General features: G+C 50.2%; 1 protein-coding gene across 5 annotated transcripts in view; it reads left to right on the forward strand.

Moving 5' to 3' along the window:
- The first annotated feature begins 3,700 nt into the window (after nt 1–3,700).
- Nucleotides 3,701–17,326, forward strand: part of LOC123589147 (CREB binding protein) — a 129,314-nt gene continuing 115,688 nt past the window's right edge. For 3 of the 5 annotated variants that reach the window (XM_045460826.1, XM_045460827.1, XM_045460829.1), the window contains exon 1: nt 3,701–4,399. In XM_045460826.1, the coding sequence (XP_045316782.1) occupies nt 4,315–4,399 (85 nt within the window). In that variant the 5' untranslated portion in view covers nt 3,701–4,314. The remainder of the gene's footprint in view (nt 4,400–17,326) is intronic. The other 2 variants (XM_045460828.1, XM_045460830.1) reach the window with 2 other exon arrangements.

The raw sequence follows: 17,326 nt of genomic DNA on the forward strand, positions 1-17,326 counted from the left end.
AAACCCCATGACCTCTGGCTGCCATTCACCACCTCCTCCTCTTCCCAGCAGCCACCGATGCACTTTCCGTCTCTGCATTTGCCTTGTTCTGGACGTTTTATACAAACGGAATCAGACAATACGTGGTCTTTGATGACTGTCTTCTTTCACCGAGCGTAATATTTTCCAGGGACATCCATGCCGTGGTATGTATCTGTGCCTCATTCCTTTCATGACTGAATAATATGCCACTGTGTGGACTAACACGTTATGTTGATCCACTCAACTCATCAGTTGATGGATTCAAAGGAACTCTTCTCCAGAAATCTTCCCTCGTTCTAGTTTTAGCCCCTCCCCACCTTGTTCTTTCAGCCCTTAAGCATTCTGGAAACAGGGATTCCATGGTCGTTTGGCCTCAAACCGGAGAGGGTGAGTTTGGTGGAAAGAGCAGGCAGCTTTCGGTTTGCAAACCAGTTGAGCCCCTTTGTGGCTGGGTGACCGGCCCTCCGCCGGGCCTTATTTCTTCGCCTCTAAAACAAGGACATGGGGGGCGCCTGGGTGGCGCAGTCGGTTAAGCGTCTGACATCAGCCAGGTCACGATCTCGCGGTCCGTGAGTTCGAGCCCCGCGTCGGGCTCTGGGCTGATGGCTCAGAGCCTGGAGCCTGTTTCCGATTCTGTGTCTCCCTCTCTCTCTGCCCCTCCCCCGTTCATGCTCTGTCTCTCTCTGTCCCAAAAATAAATAAACGTTGAAAAAAAAAAAAAATTTAAAACAAGGACATGGTATAGACCCTTCCAGGATTGTGGGAAGTGCCAACCTGAGTGCAGTGTGGGGCCGAGTGGTTGGCATACAGAAGGCACTTAACAGCGTTGTGTCCCTTTCATCTGCATTGACCTTGATCCCAGCTAAGAGTGTGCAGGCAGGAACCATACTTCCTTCCTTGCTATTCCCCCATCGATGTCTGAGCACAGTGTTCTTGGACCAGAGTCAGACCAAGGGGAGAAGAAATAGAAAGGAAAGAAAAAAACAGGTATCAGGAAATACCAGAGGAACTGATCAAAATTATACAAGTGAACTAGAAAAATGGGCAGCAGAACAGGTACATTTTAGGGTTGAGCAGGGTGAGGCAAAAAGAGAGGAGGGTGTGCAGTTTGAAGACTTACGTTTCAGGCCTGGCCCTGACATGTTGTGGTCATTTACCCCTGGGTCGTCAGGACTGGGTGCCCTCAATTTCCCTCTCTGTTAAATAGGGCATGACCCGTGCCATGGCTGCCCACTGGTGGGGCGACCGCACAAGCTCACGTGCTATCATGTAAACCATTTACCGAGGGATTCAGAGGGCTGGGTGGTGTCCCGACTGACCCAAGGCAGGCCCTGGCTGAGGCCTCGTGGTGACCTGACACATTATGCCCTCCATGGAGTGGCCCGGACTGCCTCAGGTCGAGCCCATCCTTTTTAGTGGCCTGGAGGCCTCTAGGACTCAGAGGAACCTGACAGCGCTCATTCATTCATTTGTTCATTCGTTCATCCAATTTTACAAACCTCCTTCTTGCAGGGCACTGTACTATGACTAACACATGGCCCTTGCCCTCAGGGGACCCACAGACTTGTGGGAAGAGGGACGTTCATGGCACATTCAGATACAGGATGCTGCAGCCCTGTGTTACCTTATGACTTGATACATTTCCTGCCTTACTGTGCAAACTGACTTCTTGAATACTTGCTTATGATTTTCAGGGCTTGCTATTTGGTCTCCTTGAATATATAGGAACTTCTTTATTCTTTACCCAAGAGATTAGCACAGTGGCAATGCCCTGAGGAGACTCCCAAGGGATATTTGATGGAAATAAAAACATGAATGGATGAAAAAAAAAAAAGACAGTATGCCCAGAAATGCCATGGGAGCCCTCAAGTGGGCTAGGAAGGCTTCCTAAAGGAGGTGACATTTGAAGAGGGTCCTGGAGGATGAGTTGGAGTTTGCCAGCATACATATTCTCAGCACAGGGAACGGCATTTGCAAGAGTATGAAAAGGCCTGAGTTATGGGAACTTCCTAGTGGACGAGTGGGTACGAGGGAGTGGGTGATGGGGGCGAGGGATGGAAAGTGGAACGGACAGATGTGCGGGGGAGAGGTGAGGGTAGCTCAAAATTTTGAACAATACAAGCAAAGAAAAGAAGAAAGATCGCTCAGTCTTGACACTCGAGAACAATCCTTTTGGTATATACACATGTATATATACCGTATTCCAAACAACTATGCATGCTTTGGTCTGCTTTACAGACCACATAGGTACAGTCTTTCTTTTCGGCTCTGTGTGCAGGAGCTATTTGCTTTAAACAGAGTTCTTTCCCCCTTTTCCCCCGAAGTTAGCTCTGGTGCTGCGTGGGTTGAAATGAGGAGTGCAAGGGACACTTAGGTGCGATGCAGGACGACTCTGGGGCAGTGGGATGGGGAGGAGCAGGTAAAGGACGTGGGGAGAACGGCTGCGTGGAGAGGGAGGGAGGAGTCTGCGCTGACTCACAGGTTTCCTGGTTAGGAACCCGGGCTACTGGTGATCCCCTTCAGATAAGGACTTGGGGATGAAGCTCGGGCAAGTTTTGAGCAGCAGATAAGGCACCGATGTGATCACCTTAGCGTTCTGTGCAACCGTCCGGCAGGGGGGCGGCAGGGAGTGGCCCCCCGGGCCGGTGTCCCCGGGACCGCACACCTTTCCCGAGCCCCTGCGGGGTGCCAGGTGGTGGGCGGGGCGGGGGCGCTCCCCAGACACCGAGGCCCCAAGCCCTGATGCAAGAGGCCTTCCAGGCCTGAGAGCAGGCGGAGCGCGCCCCAGCCCGGGAGGCAGCGTTCACTGCCTCCGGGGCAGATGAGGGTGTCGCACCTGGGAGCCCCGTCGCATCAGGGAGTCTCGCATCCCCTTCACTTCACTTGGCGGGAGAGGGTTCGAGTCCCGACCCTGCCACTTCCTGCCTCAGTTTCCCCATCTGCACACACTCGCGGGCGGTCTGTAACCTGCAGGGACTCCGACGCATCGCTGGCATCCGGCGAGGGGAAGTATTCAGGCCTGGTCACTGGGGGAGAGTCGCGGGCAGGAGCCGGGACCGGGCAGAGTCGCCCGGCGGGACGGGCGGGCCCGGCCCGGCGCCGACTCCACACCCAGGGTCCCGGCTCGCGGCCAGGCCGCAGCCCAGGCCCTCGCCGCCCAGTGGCAAACAGAACAAAAGTGGCGGCCGCGCCGGGCGCCGGGAGTCCCACAGGCGCTGCAGCTCCGCCGCCCGGGCAGCCTCGCAGCCCCACGCACGCCGGCCGCGCCTTCGGCCCCTTCCGCCCGAGCGCGCTCGGCTCTTTCCGCCGCGGACGGCGCAGGTGGAGGGGGCGGGGCGGGGGCCGTGCGTGGTGACGCCGCGGGGGGGTGACGCACCGGCGTGCCCCGCCCCCTCCCCCTCCCCGTTCAGGCTCTGGAAAGAGAAGAAAAAAAACTTTCTTTTTTTTTTAATTGAGGAATCAACAGCCGCCATCTTGTCGCGGACCCGACCGGGGCTTCGAGCGCGATCTACTCGGCCCCGCCGGTCCCGGGCCCCACAACCGCCCGCGCACCCCGCTCCGCCCGGCCGGCCCGCTCCGCCCGGCCCTCGGCGCCCGCTCCGGCGGCCCCGCTCGCCTCTCGGCTCGGCCTCCCGGAGCCGCGGCGGCGGCGGCGGCGGCGGCGGCGGCAGCGGCGGCGGCGGCGGCGGAACGGGGGGTGGGGGGGCCGCGGCGGCGGCGGCGGCGGCGGCCCCGCTTCGCGCATTGTTTTTCCTCACGGCGGCGGCGGCGGCGGCGGGCCGCGGGCGGGGAGCGGAGCCCGGAGCCCCCCGGTCGTCGGGCCGCGAGCGAATTAATTAAGTGGGGCGCGGGGGGGGAGCGAGGCGGCGGCGCGGCGGCGGCGGCGGCGGCACCATGTTCCCGGGGACTGCCTGAGCCGCCCGGCCGGGCGCCGTCGCTGCCAGCCGGGCCCGGGGGGGCGGCCGGGCCGCCGGGGCGCCCCCGCCGCGGAGTGTCGCGCTCGGGAGGCGGGCAGGGGATGAGGGGGCCGCGGCCGGCGGCGGCGGCGGCGGCGGCGGCGGCCGGGGGCGGGCGGTGAGCGCTGCGGGGCGCTGTTGCTGTGGCTGAGATTTGGCCGCCGCCTCCCCCACCCGGCCTGCGCCCTCCCTCTCCCTCGGCGCTCGCTCGCGGCTCGCGGCTCGCGCTCGCTCCTCTCCCCTCGCAGCCGGCCGGGGCCGGCGCCCACCCCCCTGCCCGGGAGCCCTTGCCGGCCCGGCCGCCCGCGCTCGGGGCTGTTTCCGCGAGCAGGTGAAAATGGCCGAGAACTTGCTGGACGGACCGCCCAACCCCAAACGAGCCAAACTCAGCTCGCCCGGCTTCTCGGCGAATGACAGCACAGGTGAGGGGGGGGGGGCGGACGGGGGGCGGGGACCCCACCCGCAGGTGAGCGGCCGGGAGACCCTCCCGGAGGCGCAGGCCGGCGCGGCCGCCTCCCGGGACCCCGGCAGGCCGGCCCAGGGGGAAGTTTGTCGCCGGACTGCGCCGGGGCTCGAGCGGGCCGGCCCTGTCCCGGCGCTCCCGGCCGGCCCGGAGTTGGGGAGGCCCCCCGCGCGCCGAAAGCGAGCGGTACTTGGGCGGAGGAAAAGTAAAGTGGAGCGTGCTGGTGGTCTTCGTGGGGATTCCACGCGCCTCCCCGTGCCTCCGTGCGTCGGCTCACGCGGGGCTGCCTGGAGGGATGACAGCAAGAGGGTACGTTTCTTGGTTAGGGAAGGAAAAAGTGCAACGCAGGGGGGGCACCCAAAGTGTTTTCTGAGCTAGTAGCGCAGTGCGCAGCGCTGTCGTAGCAGCAGCCAGCCCGGGAGTTACGACTTAGAAGTTTCTTGGAATGTGCTCCTTGGGAAGACATTGTTTAGCAGTTACCTTGAAAACTCTCGTTGTTTGATCGTGTAAGTCGTAACGTTTTCCCCACCCCGAACATCGGTAGCGGGACGTCCTCAAAGTTGCTGTGGTGTGTTTAATTTCAGAGGTATAACCTGAAAAGAAAGTTAAATAGCAGATCGTCTTGGGCTGCAATCTCCACTTGAGCCCGTGTGGCTTTTACAGTGTAGATGTATGAAAAATTCTGTTAAGGAATGTTGGAATTGCAGTTTTTCCAGAAAAAAATTTTTTTGGCAGGAGGTTCAATAAAGCATTCCTTGCAACAGCATCCCTGAAAACTTTCTGAGGTAATCCCATCAGTTGCCCAAGAGAAGCATTTTAATTTCTCTTCATTTAACAATTCTGGGCTCTTCTGGGATGGTTCATGGTAGCGTTATGATCGAGTTGGATTTCCTCTTTCAGAGCCTCTCCTTTGCAGTAAAAAGTTGTGCGCCGCTGCGAACAATTCTGTCTCCAGCGCAGCCTGCATTTCTCCAGTAGGGTCTCGCAGTAGCAGCATCTGAAAATCAGTTTATAATGAATGGATCCAAATTGAATTATATTGCTGCAGCAATGCCTTCGGTTTTGCCGTAGACACAGCTGCTCCACTTGTGCAAACATTTCTGTGGCCACCGGCATATTTCTACTAATGGTCTAAAAAGTCTCTTCTGTTGAAACAAAACTTGAATTTTGTGGCTTCAGTTTTAGTACAGTTCCTAGAATATTACTGTAGGAGTGAGAGAAATGATAAAAAAAAAAAAAAATCTGCCGTAAGGAGATTCTTGCCTACTTTAAATGAAATTTCTTAAATGATGGAGCTGGCAGGGGGAGTAGATAAGTTTCTTGGGACCGGAAAGTCACTAATAATACTTTTTTATTAATTGGTAAAGAGTTGACGAAGAGTTACTTTGTCACATCAACTTCTCTGAAGTAAGAAATGTGGAAACAACCTTTTACTACAGAACAGATTTTGCTTTTTTAATCTTGCTATGTTTTAGTGAAAAGGCTTTAACTGCATGAAAGATAGATTATGCCAGGCAAGTTCAGCTTTGAAGCTTGCCTTCTGAAACTGGTAACTTTTTGAATGGCTTTGCAGTTTTCCTATTGTTGAATGAGGTTATTGCAGATTTTGTTTTTTATGGAGGGATAAATTACTAATAAGTCTTCACAGAAAGGCTTGTCCAACTGTATGCATTTAGCGGTTTCCAAGATGGAACCCAAAGAATGGCCTTTTTGGCTAGTTCTGCTCTTGGATGGTCACCTACTTGCTTGATGTGTTGCTAATCACAAAGTTTATCGGGAAGGATTTTTCCCTCTAGGTCGCTTCCCCGCCCCCCCTTCCTTTCCACTTTTGATCCTCCTAAGGCATGAGGGCTTGCTGTTTTCCAAATGTGGAATAAAAAAAGTTTTTGATAGCTCTAATATAAATCATTTAAGAATAAAGTTCATAATCATACTTGATGTCGAGTCCCCTTGGTCATACATTCATCACGTCACATTATCGTGCAAGAGTCTGTTAGCATGGGGCCAAGGAAGGGATCATCACCGAGTACATTAAACGAGGTACAGCCTTGTCTCCCATAACTACTAGTCTGAGACAGACATCTTAAGGATATATATTAAGCAAATAAAGGACCAAAGGAATTTCATTATGTACCATCAAAGGAGTAAAGGCATTGGGTTAGATGGGACAGTAGGAAGAGACTCAGCCTGTCTTAGTGATGGGATGTGTTTTTGAGGTTCCCAGGAGAAAGTTGGGCCAGGCGGAGCAAGGTGTGTTTCCTGTGTCTGCATAAAATGTGAGTGAGGGGAGCTCTGTGCTTGGGGGGCACTGAGGGGTTAGGAGCAGCAGCAGGAGGAGGCCTCGGTGGCATGAGAGTGATTTGGACTGCCACGATGCGGTATGTGTCTGTGGGGTCCGGCCTGGGGAGCTTACCAGCCAGGTGCTCCCTGCAGGGCGCTTGCAGTCTAGTGGGGAGGACGTGGGGGTGCGTAAAACATGCCAGTGAGGTAAGGTGGCATCTCTGTTCAATGTCGTTGCCTCTGATGACAGGTAGGAGGGGTCTCTGAAGGCTGAGGAGGTCAGGGAAGGCTCCTGCGGAGGGTATGCCGAGGTGATATGGGACTGGAGACGGTGCCCCAAAGGAAGGTAGCAAGTGGAAGAAGGAAAAATAGTGCTGCTGGCCTCCCCCAAACCTCAGCGCTGGAGCAGCACTGGGTTTAATGTTATGAGATGTTGTAGCATTTTCCTGTTTTATGCTGATGCCTTCAACGCTTTCGCACAAATGTAGTCTTCCTTTACTTGGCGCCCATCGTTAAGAGGTAGGTCTGGGGGCGCCTGGGTGGCGCAGTCGGTAAAGCGTCCGACTTCAGCCAGGTCACGATCTCGCGGTCCGTGGGTTCGAGCCCCGCGTCGGGCTCTGGGCTGATGGCTCAGAGCCTGGAGCCTGTTTCCGATTCTGTGTCTCCCTCTCTCTCTGCCCCTCCCCCGTTCATGCTCTGTCTCTTTCTGTCCCAAAAATAAATAAACGTTGAAAAAAAAAAAAATTTAAAAGAGGTAGGTCTGTGTGTTTCCAGTGTGTAGTTAGCTGGGTGTTTTGGAAACGTCTTTATTTAATACGTCCTGATTAGAACAGCATATTAGTATGTTTCAACAGCAGGGATTCATGATTTAACAGTGAAGGAGAAATACATATCCAGGCAAGCAGTAGACTTTTTTTTTTTGTCAGCTTTGTTGAAGCCAGATTTACACACGACAAATAGACTAGTTAGTTGAAAGTTTTTTAAGTCTGTCTTCGGAAAATTGAACACAGATCTGTTTCATCCTGTGCTGTTGAAGTGTTCCTAAGGAGTTGTATTACATTTTATGATGTGAATCCCTTTAAATGCAACAGGAAATCGTATTTAAAAAAAGTTTGGGGTAAATAGAGTCACCAACCAAAGTACCTTGTGCAACAAAATGATGATCTTTCATGTATGTGTAGTGCTTTGCTTCCAGTGTCCTTCTTCCCCCACGTCACCATGGTCCTTGCCGCATCCCGTGAGGCAGGATGGGAAGATGCTCTTCCTGCCGCTTCTAGGTAAGGAACCAGACCTGAGCGAGGTGATCTGCCCAAGCAACAACACAAAGGGCGAAAACAGGACCAAACCTGGCTGATTCAAGTGCACAGTTGTGTCCATTCATTTTGTACATCTGCATCCATAAACATGACATTCGCTCGATCGTGGATTCAGGAGTTTGCGGTACGTGGCAGGATTGAGTAGCGCAACTCCAGCAGATGCGGTGAATCTTTGGGGGAAGGCTGTCACCAGCTCTTGGAAGGGGAGGTGGCGCAGGGTGTGTTCTTCCCACCAGGGTAGCTGGGCAGGTGCTCCCTCTCCCCTCTGGTTGAGTTCTGGCTAAATAGGAAGCGTAAGCTTTTGTGGAGGCTTCGACTTTGCTTACTTGTACACATGTTAGAAAAGTAGGGGCTTTTGGATAACAGAGGGGCCAGAGCGGTGCACCGTTGGAGTTGCTCAGGGATGATGACGGGTAAGTACATTATAAGCACGATGACAGGGGTGCCTCCCAGTACAGCCCACTGGGACGGCGGAGAATCACTCCTGCTTGACATTTGAGCGTGAGCCTCCAACTCTTAAACCTCATGGAAACAAGGGACAGAGACTTGTACAGGGATGGAGGCTCCGTTGGAGGCTATTCTTACGACTTCTAACTTGTAGCCACTGTGGCCATATGACAGTATGTGATCACTGGGGGCTGTGTAAGTGCTGACTTTGTATTTTTACTTTGTGTGAGAACTAAAGAGTTAAAAACGATTTTGCCAAAGTATGCCTTTCCTGGTTAGGATGAAATGTACCTTATTGTGAGCTGTTCAAGATTAGCAGAACTTGCTTTAAGCCACTTTGGTTCTTGGATGACGGTGGGGACACCACCTCTTCGATCTTCCGTCGAAGCCAGCGTTTCGAGTATATTCCAAGAAACTAGAAGGCATGCAGAGAAGTGTTTCTCTAAAAAGGTTTTGTGCTCATAAGAGACCCGGAATAGCTGAGGAGCTTTACTGCAGACCTTTCCAGAGCCTTAGCTGCTGCCGGGGCTCTGAGTCTTGGAGAGCGGGTCTGTAGTTTGCACGGTTCCGAAGCCTTTCTTACGGAATACAGGGATCGACAGACACTGTGTAAAGGGCCAGAGGTCATATTTTTGGCTTTGTATGACATATGGTCTCTGTGATAACTACTCAACACTGCCATTTCAGCATGAAAACCGCCCCGGACAGTACGTACACATGTGGATGTGGCTTTGTGCCAGTAAAACTAGTAACTTTTGTTAGTGCCAGGGATTTGGCCCTTGGGGTCACAGTGTGGGACACTGATGGAATGCGGGATTAATGCTCTGAAGATCCTCAATTTTCTCTTCTGAAAAGTGGGTGTGCCCTGTAGTCCTGGCTAACTGAAAGTGCTCCTGTCATTGGACCAGCAGCCTGTTTGTCGACGGATCTGGAAGTCACAGTAGCTACATAAACGCATCCTTGCAAGCTCACGAGCAGGCAGATCTGTTGTGTAACACGCTCAGGATATAGGAGAGAATTCTGTAGTAAAGACCGTTGGTTTTTGTTTCCATCTTTTAATTATTTATATATATATATATATATATATATATATATATATATATATACACGCACACCCATATATATACATGTATACACACATATATACATGTATACACACATATATACATGTATATAAGTGTATATACATATATATACACGTACATGATATGTATATACATATACATGTATATACATGTATATGATGTACATGATATGTATATACATATATACACATGTATATGATATATACATGTATATATGTGTATATATATTTTTTAGTTTTTTAACATTTATTTTGCAGAGAGAGAGTACAAGCAGGGGAGGGGCAGAGAGAGAGAGGGAGGTACAGAATCTGAAGCAGACTCCAGTCTCTTAACTGTCAGCACAGAGCCTGATGCAGGGGCTTGAACCCATGGACCACATGATCATGACCTCAGCTGAAGTCGGACACTTGGCCGACTGAGCCACCCAGGCGCCCGTTTGTGTGTGTGTGCGTGTGTGCATGTATATGTGCATATATGTACGTATATATATATATATATATATATATGTATATATATATAATTTTTAAAAATGTTTTATTTAGTTTTTGAGAGAGCATGAGGTCGGGGAGAGGTGGAGGTTGGGGGGGACAGAGGATGCAAAGCAGGCTCTGTGCTGAAGGCTGACAGCAAACCCGACGTGGGGCCTAAACTCATGAACCGTGAGATCGTGACCTGAGCCAAAGTTGGATGCTCAACCCACTGAGCCACCCAGGAGCCCCCAATTATATATATATTTTTAATAGAAACAGGAGGACCAAGAAATTTTAAAATTGCAAAAACTTAGGCAGTGTGATGTGTTTTGAAAATTCTTAACTCGTTTGAAGCCTATTTTGAGCAGCAAATGAATATGTGATTGTTTCTTTACTGTGTATGTAACAACAGTTGAGTCGGCGGTACCACTAGGTAGTAGCAGTATACAAAGGATTCTGATCGATGGCTCTGAGTAGCTTAGAACTGTCAGCAAAATAAGACTTGGAGGCAAAACTCGAGAAAAGAATACAACATGCTATCAACTGCCAAAATACATGAGTTCGGGCAATCTGAAGAGGGCTTTATGTGTTCATCTGTTCTTCGCTGAACGCCGCTGTGTGCCGAAGCCCATGGCTGGATGTCTAGATGGGGGGGCACCTGAGCCACATCCTGGGGACCGGTAAGGAGCTTGGCCAAGGGAAGCACACACCAGGAGTAGCCTGGTGGGCCCTCCGCCAGGTGCCTCCCGGGCCTCCCCTACAGAGCCAGAGCGGAGAACCGGGCCGCTGGGGAAGCCCGCCGGTGTCCTTGCCTTCTGTCATGTTGGGAAAAGCTCTTTGGCCACTCGGAGCAGTTTTGTCTCCGTGAGTGTCATCGTGCATGGCCTCTGGGTATGATCCGCGGCCCGTGGCGCTCACTGAAGTCCTCTGGTTGTCCCAGACGGCCTCTTGTAAGCTCTCAAACTCTGGGCCACGCGCTCTGGTTTTCAGCATGTGTGCCTGCTGTTCCCCAGCCCGCACTCAGGCCTTTGCGCCTGGGGGTGCGTCCCGCCTTAGAAATGCCATCCCACGCTTGCTGGGCGGGCTCCTCAGGGCTGGCGTGGTCATCTGTGGCCTGCCTTGACTGGGGAAGGGACGCCACGCTTGCCCAGCTCAGTCTTAAACTTGGCTTTTGGGAATTTTCTCATATCGCAGCACATCACTGACAGGGAAATCTAAGCCCTTGGGGCGGTCAGTGCCCTTTGAGGGGCTTTTGCCGTCGACTTGCCGTGGGGGCTGGGGTCCGCTGTCGGGAGCGCCTGACCGTGCTGGCGTGTGGGCCCGTGGGAGCGGAGCAGAGGTTGCCCAGCTCGGCTTGGACTTGACCAGCCACGAGTCTCTTCAGACACGGGAGCTGGCGCACGGAAGGCACGCACCGAAGCGGAGGCGGCTCCTTTTCCCCCAGGATTTTAGACAGTATAAGGGGTGACTGTTGCTGCCTCTGAAGAACTGCCTTCAGGGTACGTCCGGTTCTAAATTGGGGAAGCAGCGCTGTCTCTGAGCTCTGTGTCTAAAAGTTGGATTCCTTTCTTTTTAAACCTTCCCGTTGGACAGACAGGAATTTCATCCCGTGTGACAGTTTCCCCCGTGTTTCGTTTCCATTAATCAATCACAGGCATGTTTACTGGAACCGTCGCTAACAGTAGTAAAATCTAATGGTGAAAAAATTTCACCTGATTTTATCTGACTTTCCTGTTCTTAGGTGTCCACATCTGCTGCTGTTTGAAAATCTCTTAACTTGCCAGTCTTTCTGATACACCTGTGCCTTATTGGGTACAGTAGTAGGTCCTTAATAGTTGTAAGCTGTTCAGTGGCATTGTACGATTCTCTCGTAAAGCAGATTCTTTTTTTTTTTTTAAATTTTTTTTCCAACGTTTATTTATTTTTGGGACAGAGAGAGACAGAGCATGAACGGGGGAGGGGCAGAGAGAGAGGGAGACACAGAATCAGAAACAGGCTCCAGGCTCTGAGCCATCAGCCCAGAGCCCGACGCGGGGCTCGAACTCACGGACCGCGAGATCGTGACCTGGCTGAAGTCGGACGCTTAACCGACTGCACCACCCAGGCGCCCCGAAAGCAGATTCTTTTTTTTTATAATTCAAAGGCTTCCCTCTGCACTACCCCCCAAATATTTTGGATTTTTTAAAATCAAAGCGGTACCACTTAGACATATTTTCACTTTGTAGTTGGAATAACCGATGAAATAACCAGAAAAAACTATATGTTATGAGAGACTTGTGCAATATTTCAATAAAGGAGTATTTGATATTTGATTACAAACTGAATGATGACATTCGGAACTATAGAAATCTGTTAAATAATTAGGGTTTGCTTTGACAATTATGGGCTATAAAAGCTTGACCCAGTTCCTTTGGATTAAAATATTTTGAGTATTTGTCACCTGATTAAAAGTAGAACCTTCTAACCATGACTCAGAGTTGAAGGAAATGTCAGAGCTTCTTATACTGGGAGGCGGGCAGCATGGTAGTAAGGAAGGCACCCGGGCCTCGCTCAGTGTGGACAGAGTCTCAGCTCCCGGCTTATCAGCTCTGCAACTTGGGCTTGTGACTTTACGTTTGAGCTTGGGGGGTGGGTGTGGGTTGGGGGTCTCACCTGTAAGAGGGATTTTTCCCCCCTAGAGTTTTCCTTTTTCACTTTGATCAGTTTTGTATACCGGGTGACTATGGTTCCTGGTGTCTAGCAGGTTGCTGCAGCTGTTACTGGTGTTTAACTGTGTGGGAAACCATTAGACATACCCTTCTCCTTGAGCCGGTGGGCATTGGGATGATACAGGTGAGCAGTCTGACCCAGAACTGGATCCATGAAATTTCTTGCCGAATAAATGGGAAAGTGCCGCCCTCCCCCCCCATTTCTCTCCCCCCCCCCCATTTCTCTCCCCCACCAGGGCTGGTGTGAGTGGGGTCTGGCAGTCTTGCAAAAGAATGAATTAGAGGCTGGGGTTTGGGAATCCTACAGACCAGGTGATAGTTTGACACACTTTGCTCAGTCTGTGTTTGAAGTTAAAAACTATTCTGTATTGGAAAATTGAAGTGGAAACGGAATTGTTTTTCTAGTATTGTTTCAGAACAAGGACTTGATTTAGGTTAGGACTTAGCGAAAAAGGAAAAGCAAGTATGGAGGAATCGTAAAAACAGTCTTTCTTTTTCAGAAAACAGAGTTAGGGGAGAAAATGGCCTTGGGATCCCTATGCAGTTTAGTCAGGTTGATTGGTGGGAAGGATGTCGGTGAAGTTTAATCTCCCCACTGGGTCGGCTCCCTCTGGTCTGGAAAGGAACAGATTCAGCTTTTTGCTGTATTGTGGAGATTTTCTCTCCTACAGATTCTATCATAGGAAGTTGTTTCAGTGCAGTGTACTATTTGCCATTCTCCTAGGTATTTTGGGTGTGGTGATTTGTGGGTTTGGCCACTGAAAATTGCCCCATGGTGGGCAAAGAGCTTTTCCTCTGAATTTGTGCCTTTACGTTAAATCTTACTTACCTTTTATTTACTAAATGACTTTCATTGAAAATGACACAAAGTAATGAAGTACTGATAGATTTTCTGTGCTGTTGTCGTTATGCCTCTTACTCATAGTGGGATTGGGTTTTTTTGAAGAGCACAGTCTGCCCAGGGTTGAACTTCTCTTTAACAATCTGTGAGAGAGTCATCTGAATTATTGGGAGATAGTTGGCTATTTCCGCTTGCACTGGTGACTTTCTCAGTCTTTGAAAGTGTAAGGAAAAACTGATCTCTTCCCAACAGTAAGAGAGTAGATTTGGCCATTCCCTCTGTTTGAAATGCCAGTGTTCTCATGATGGCCTCTACACACCGTCCAGTAAAACTTTATCTGTGATGATGACACACACGTTCTGTAGCCACACGGCCCAGTGCCGGAGTCCCTGGCAGCTTGTGGCTGTTGAGTAAATTGTTACTAATGTGATTCAGGAGCTAAATTTCAAATTTAATTTTAATTAATGTAAATGTACACAGCCGCCTGTGGCTCCTGGCTGCTGTGTTGTACAGCACAGCCCTGAGGACACATACTTCTCTCGTTTGTTCATGGTTTTCTTGAAGGTATTTATGACCATCCTTCAAAGGGACCGGTTTTTAAAGACGCTTTGAAAAACATTTGTTGTTTTAGATTTAGGATTTTTTTCTCCTTTAGAAAATACTTACTGCACTGTGGCGTCAGTCCTAGAGAAACTGTAACACGAGTCCAAGTCCAGTGTCTGCCTTCGTGGGAGGCCGCTGTAGTCAGGTGGGACTGAGTACCTAGGAGGGGAGGTGATGGTCCCTTGCACGATGCAGGCACAGGACGGTCTCTTCCGAAAGGTCTTGGAAGGCCTTCTGGGGGAAGTGACGTTAGCATGGAGACCTGAAGATGAGTAGGAGATGGGGGTGGGGAGTACCGTTCCGGGTGTAGGGAACAGCATAAGTAGCCATTGTGAAGGTCTGGAAGCATGTTCCAAACTCCTGAGTGTGTAACAACAGTTTTTGCAAAAGCCGGTTTTATCTTTGGTGTATACTCACTGGGCTACCATGTAGAGGCCATGCGGTCTTGCTTCTGAGAAGCGGAGACTGCTGGGGTGGCCCTGCGCCGGGTGTTGGGTGGGCCCGGGCCAGGCTCTGCTGTCCCACCTCATCCTTTTACTCAGAGATTTAAATGCTTAGGTAATTCGGATCAGAGATACGTGCTTATTATGTGTGGGATACCGCTCGTCTGTGGTGCTCCCGCAGAACAGTGGTTCCGTCCCCTGGGCCAGAGGAGTGGTGGTGCGGGCAGGTGGTCCAGCGGCCCACGGGTGCCTGTCTGATCACACAGTCTGATCAGCGCTGGGAGGATGCGGGGCTCCGGGGACGGGCGGTCAGGGAAACTGCTCAGAGGAAGGACCACCTTGGGGGTGGGGGCGTCGGTCTGGGCACCTGAAGGCAAGGTAAGGGTGTAGACAGCTCCTGGTGCCAGACCAGGGAGTCCAGATCATCCTTTTAGGGTTTGAAATCAATACAAACTTTTAGAAACCCATTGCGTCCAGGGTAGTTGGAGGAAGCTACTGTGATTGCTTCTCAGAAATCTAGATCAGCTTTTCCCAGGGTGTATTTTTTCAGCCAGGTTCCTATCTGCAGGAGAGCTGACAGCCGCCTTCCCTCCCCACAAGCCGGGTTTGTGAGAGGAGAAGCCCCACGAATCACAATTCGTGTACTTAATTTGTTAGGAGATTTTTGCACAAACATAATTTTCTTGAAAAAGTTTTTTAAAAAACTGTTTTTGAGAGTGGGTAACATATTCATAGAGCCCATACCTGGAAATGGCACAGAAGAAGGTTTGGGGAAGGCCTCCCTCTCCTGCCTTCGGAATCCCCAACCTTCTGGGCCATTCTAGAGCATACTGTACAGGTGGGAGCCCGTGCTCTCTCTTGCTTGTTCCTGTATGTGGCACAGCTCACATGATGCTCCACTGTAGGTGGCCCCAGACTGATCAGTGTCTCAGAGCTCTTGACAATACTGATACTTGAAGAGCAGGCTTCATTCTAAAAATCCTTTTTTTTTTTTTTTATGGTAAAATATTTTGGTGCTGTACTTAACATAAAATGATTTTAGAGTTTATATACCACAACTGAGAATTGAAGTTTAAACTTCAGTTAAAGTAAAAACTTTAGTTTAACTAAGGTTTAGTAAAAACGTTAGTAAAAATGAATTTCATGTCACCTGAAGACTGTCGGAGATTCTGTTACTGTTGTCATGTTGCACATCCCGTCATGCAGCCAGTTCACACCTGGTTTATAGTTACTCAGTTTCTGGAAAGGATTCCTGAAACCTGTGGTTTTGATTACCTGCCTTATTAGTTGATGATATACATGTGTCTCTAGCTTAACAACCTGTTTGTACACCAAGAGGATACAGTAAAAAATCAGTCTCTTGTTTGGTAGGACTTCTAAGAATATTCACGTTCACTCCAGGTCTCTTCATTAGTTTAGTTAATCAACCTAGAGATCGCAGAACACTAAGGTGACCGAAAGGTCCTTCAGGAGGAGGGCGGCTGAGTTGCCTGCTGTTGCTGGTTTGGGGAAGGGAAAGTGATCTTCCCTTCAAAAGGAAGAGAAGTCTGAGAGTTATTAAATAAGAAAGGATGGAAAACATACATAATAATTAGATCCTTTTTAGGAGTAAAAAGTGTGTGTACTTAGACTTCCAGAAGGAAATCTCTAGAAATTGTTTTTCTTGGGGATGGGGCACTGAAGATAGTTCGGGGGTGGGGGGGAGGTTCTCTGCTTTGCACGTCATAGTCTTCTTGATGCTGAAAAAAAAAAAAAATCCAGAAATATAATACTTGCATCACAAAACTAGTGAAAGAGTAAATCACATCCAAAGCAAAACATCTTTAGTATTTGTGGTTAGGAGAATCTATCAAATGGTGAGAAGTGGAGATTTGGTTAATTCTGTTACAGATCTTTGGACCTGTAGCACAAATGACTCGAGCAAGTGCAGACTAACTTAGAGGCGCCATCCAGAGACAGGAGAATGTGATCGTGTTGACAGTGATGTCCAGTCATCACTTCCTTTGTCACAAGCTCTGATTTTAAGAGAATCAAGTAGAGGTTTCTTCACAGATGTGCTAGAAGCTGCAGGACCTGACAGCCACCTGATGTTTCTTTGACTATTTTTTTTTTGTTTTAATTTTTTTTTTTTTCCAACGTTTATTTATTTTTGGGACAGAGAGAGACAGAGCATGAACGGGGGAGGGGCAGAGAGAGAGGGAGACACAGAATCGGAAACAGGCTCCAGGCTCTGAGCCATCAGCCCAGAGCCCGACGCGGGGCTCGAACCCACGGACCGCGAGATCGTGACCTGGCTGAAGTCGGACGCTTAACCGACTGCGCCACCCAGGCGCCCCTCTTTGACTATTTTAAAATAATGTCAGCTTTCCCAGTGTGAGCAACATCTATCTTACCATTACGTTGGCTACAAAATGTTATATGTAGATCGTCACGTAGTTTTTGGAAAGTCCCTCTTTAAAGTGCTTTTTCTTTTGTCTTTTAAGCTCATGTGAACACGAAAACTATTTTACACTAATCCTGAACCCATTTCAGGTTTCATCTTCAAACTGCAGACGCTCCCAACTGGAAGTGTTCCAGGTGTTATCATCTGGGCTTGAGCTAATCACCGGGGCCTGGACACCCCAGGGGCTGCCCGACAAAAAGTCAATGTCTTTAATTACTTAAACGAATAGTTCCTTCGCATGGTTCAAAAA

The sequence above is a fragment of the Leopardus geoffroyi genome, chromosome E3, assembly GCF_018350155.1.
Source record: "Leopardus geoffroyi isolate Oge1 chromosome E3, O.geoffroyi_Oge1_pat1.0, whole genome shotgun sequence".
Classification (NCBI taxonomy): Eukaryota; Metazoa; Chordata; class Mammalia; order Carnivora; family Felidae; genus Leopardus; species Leopardus geoffroyi.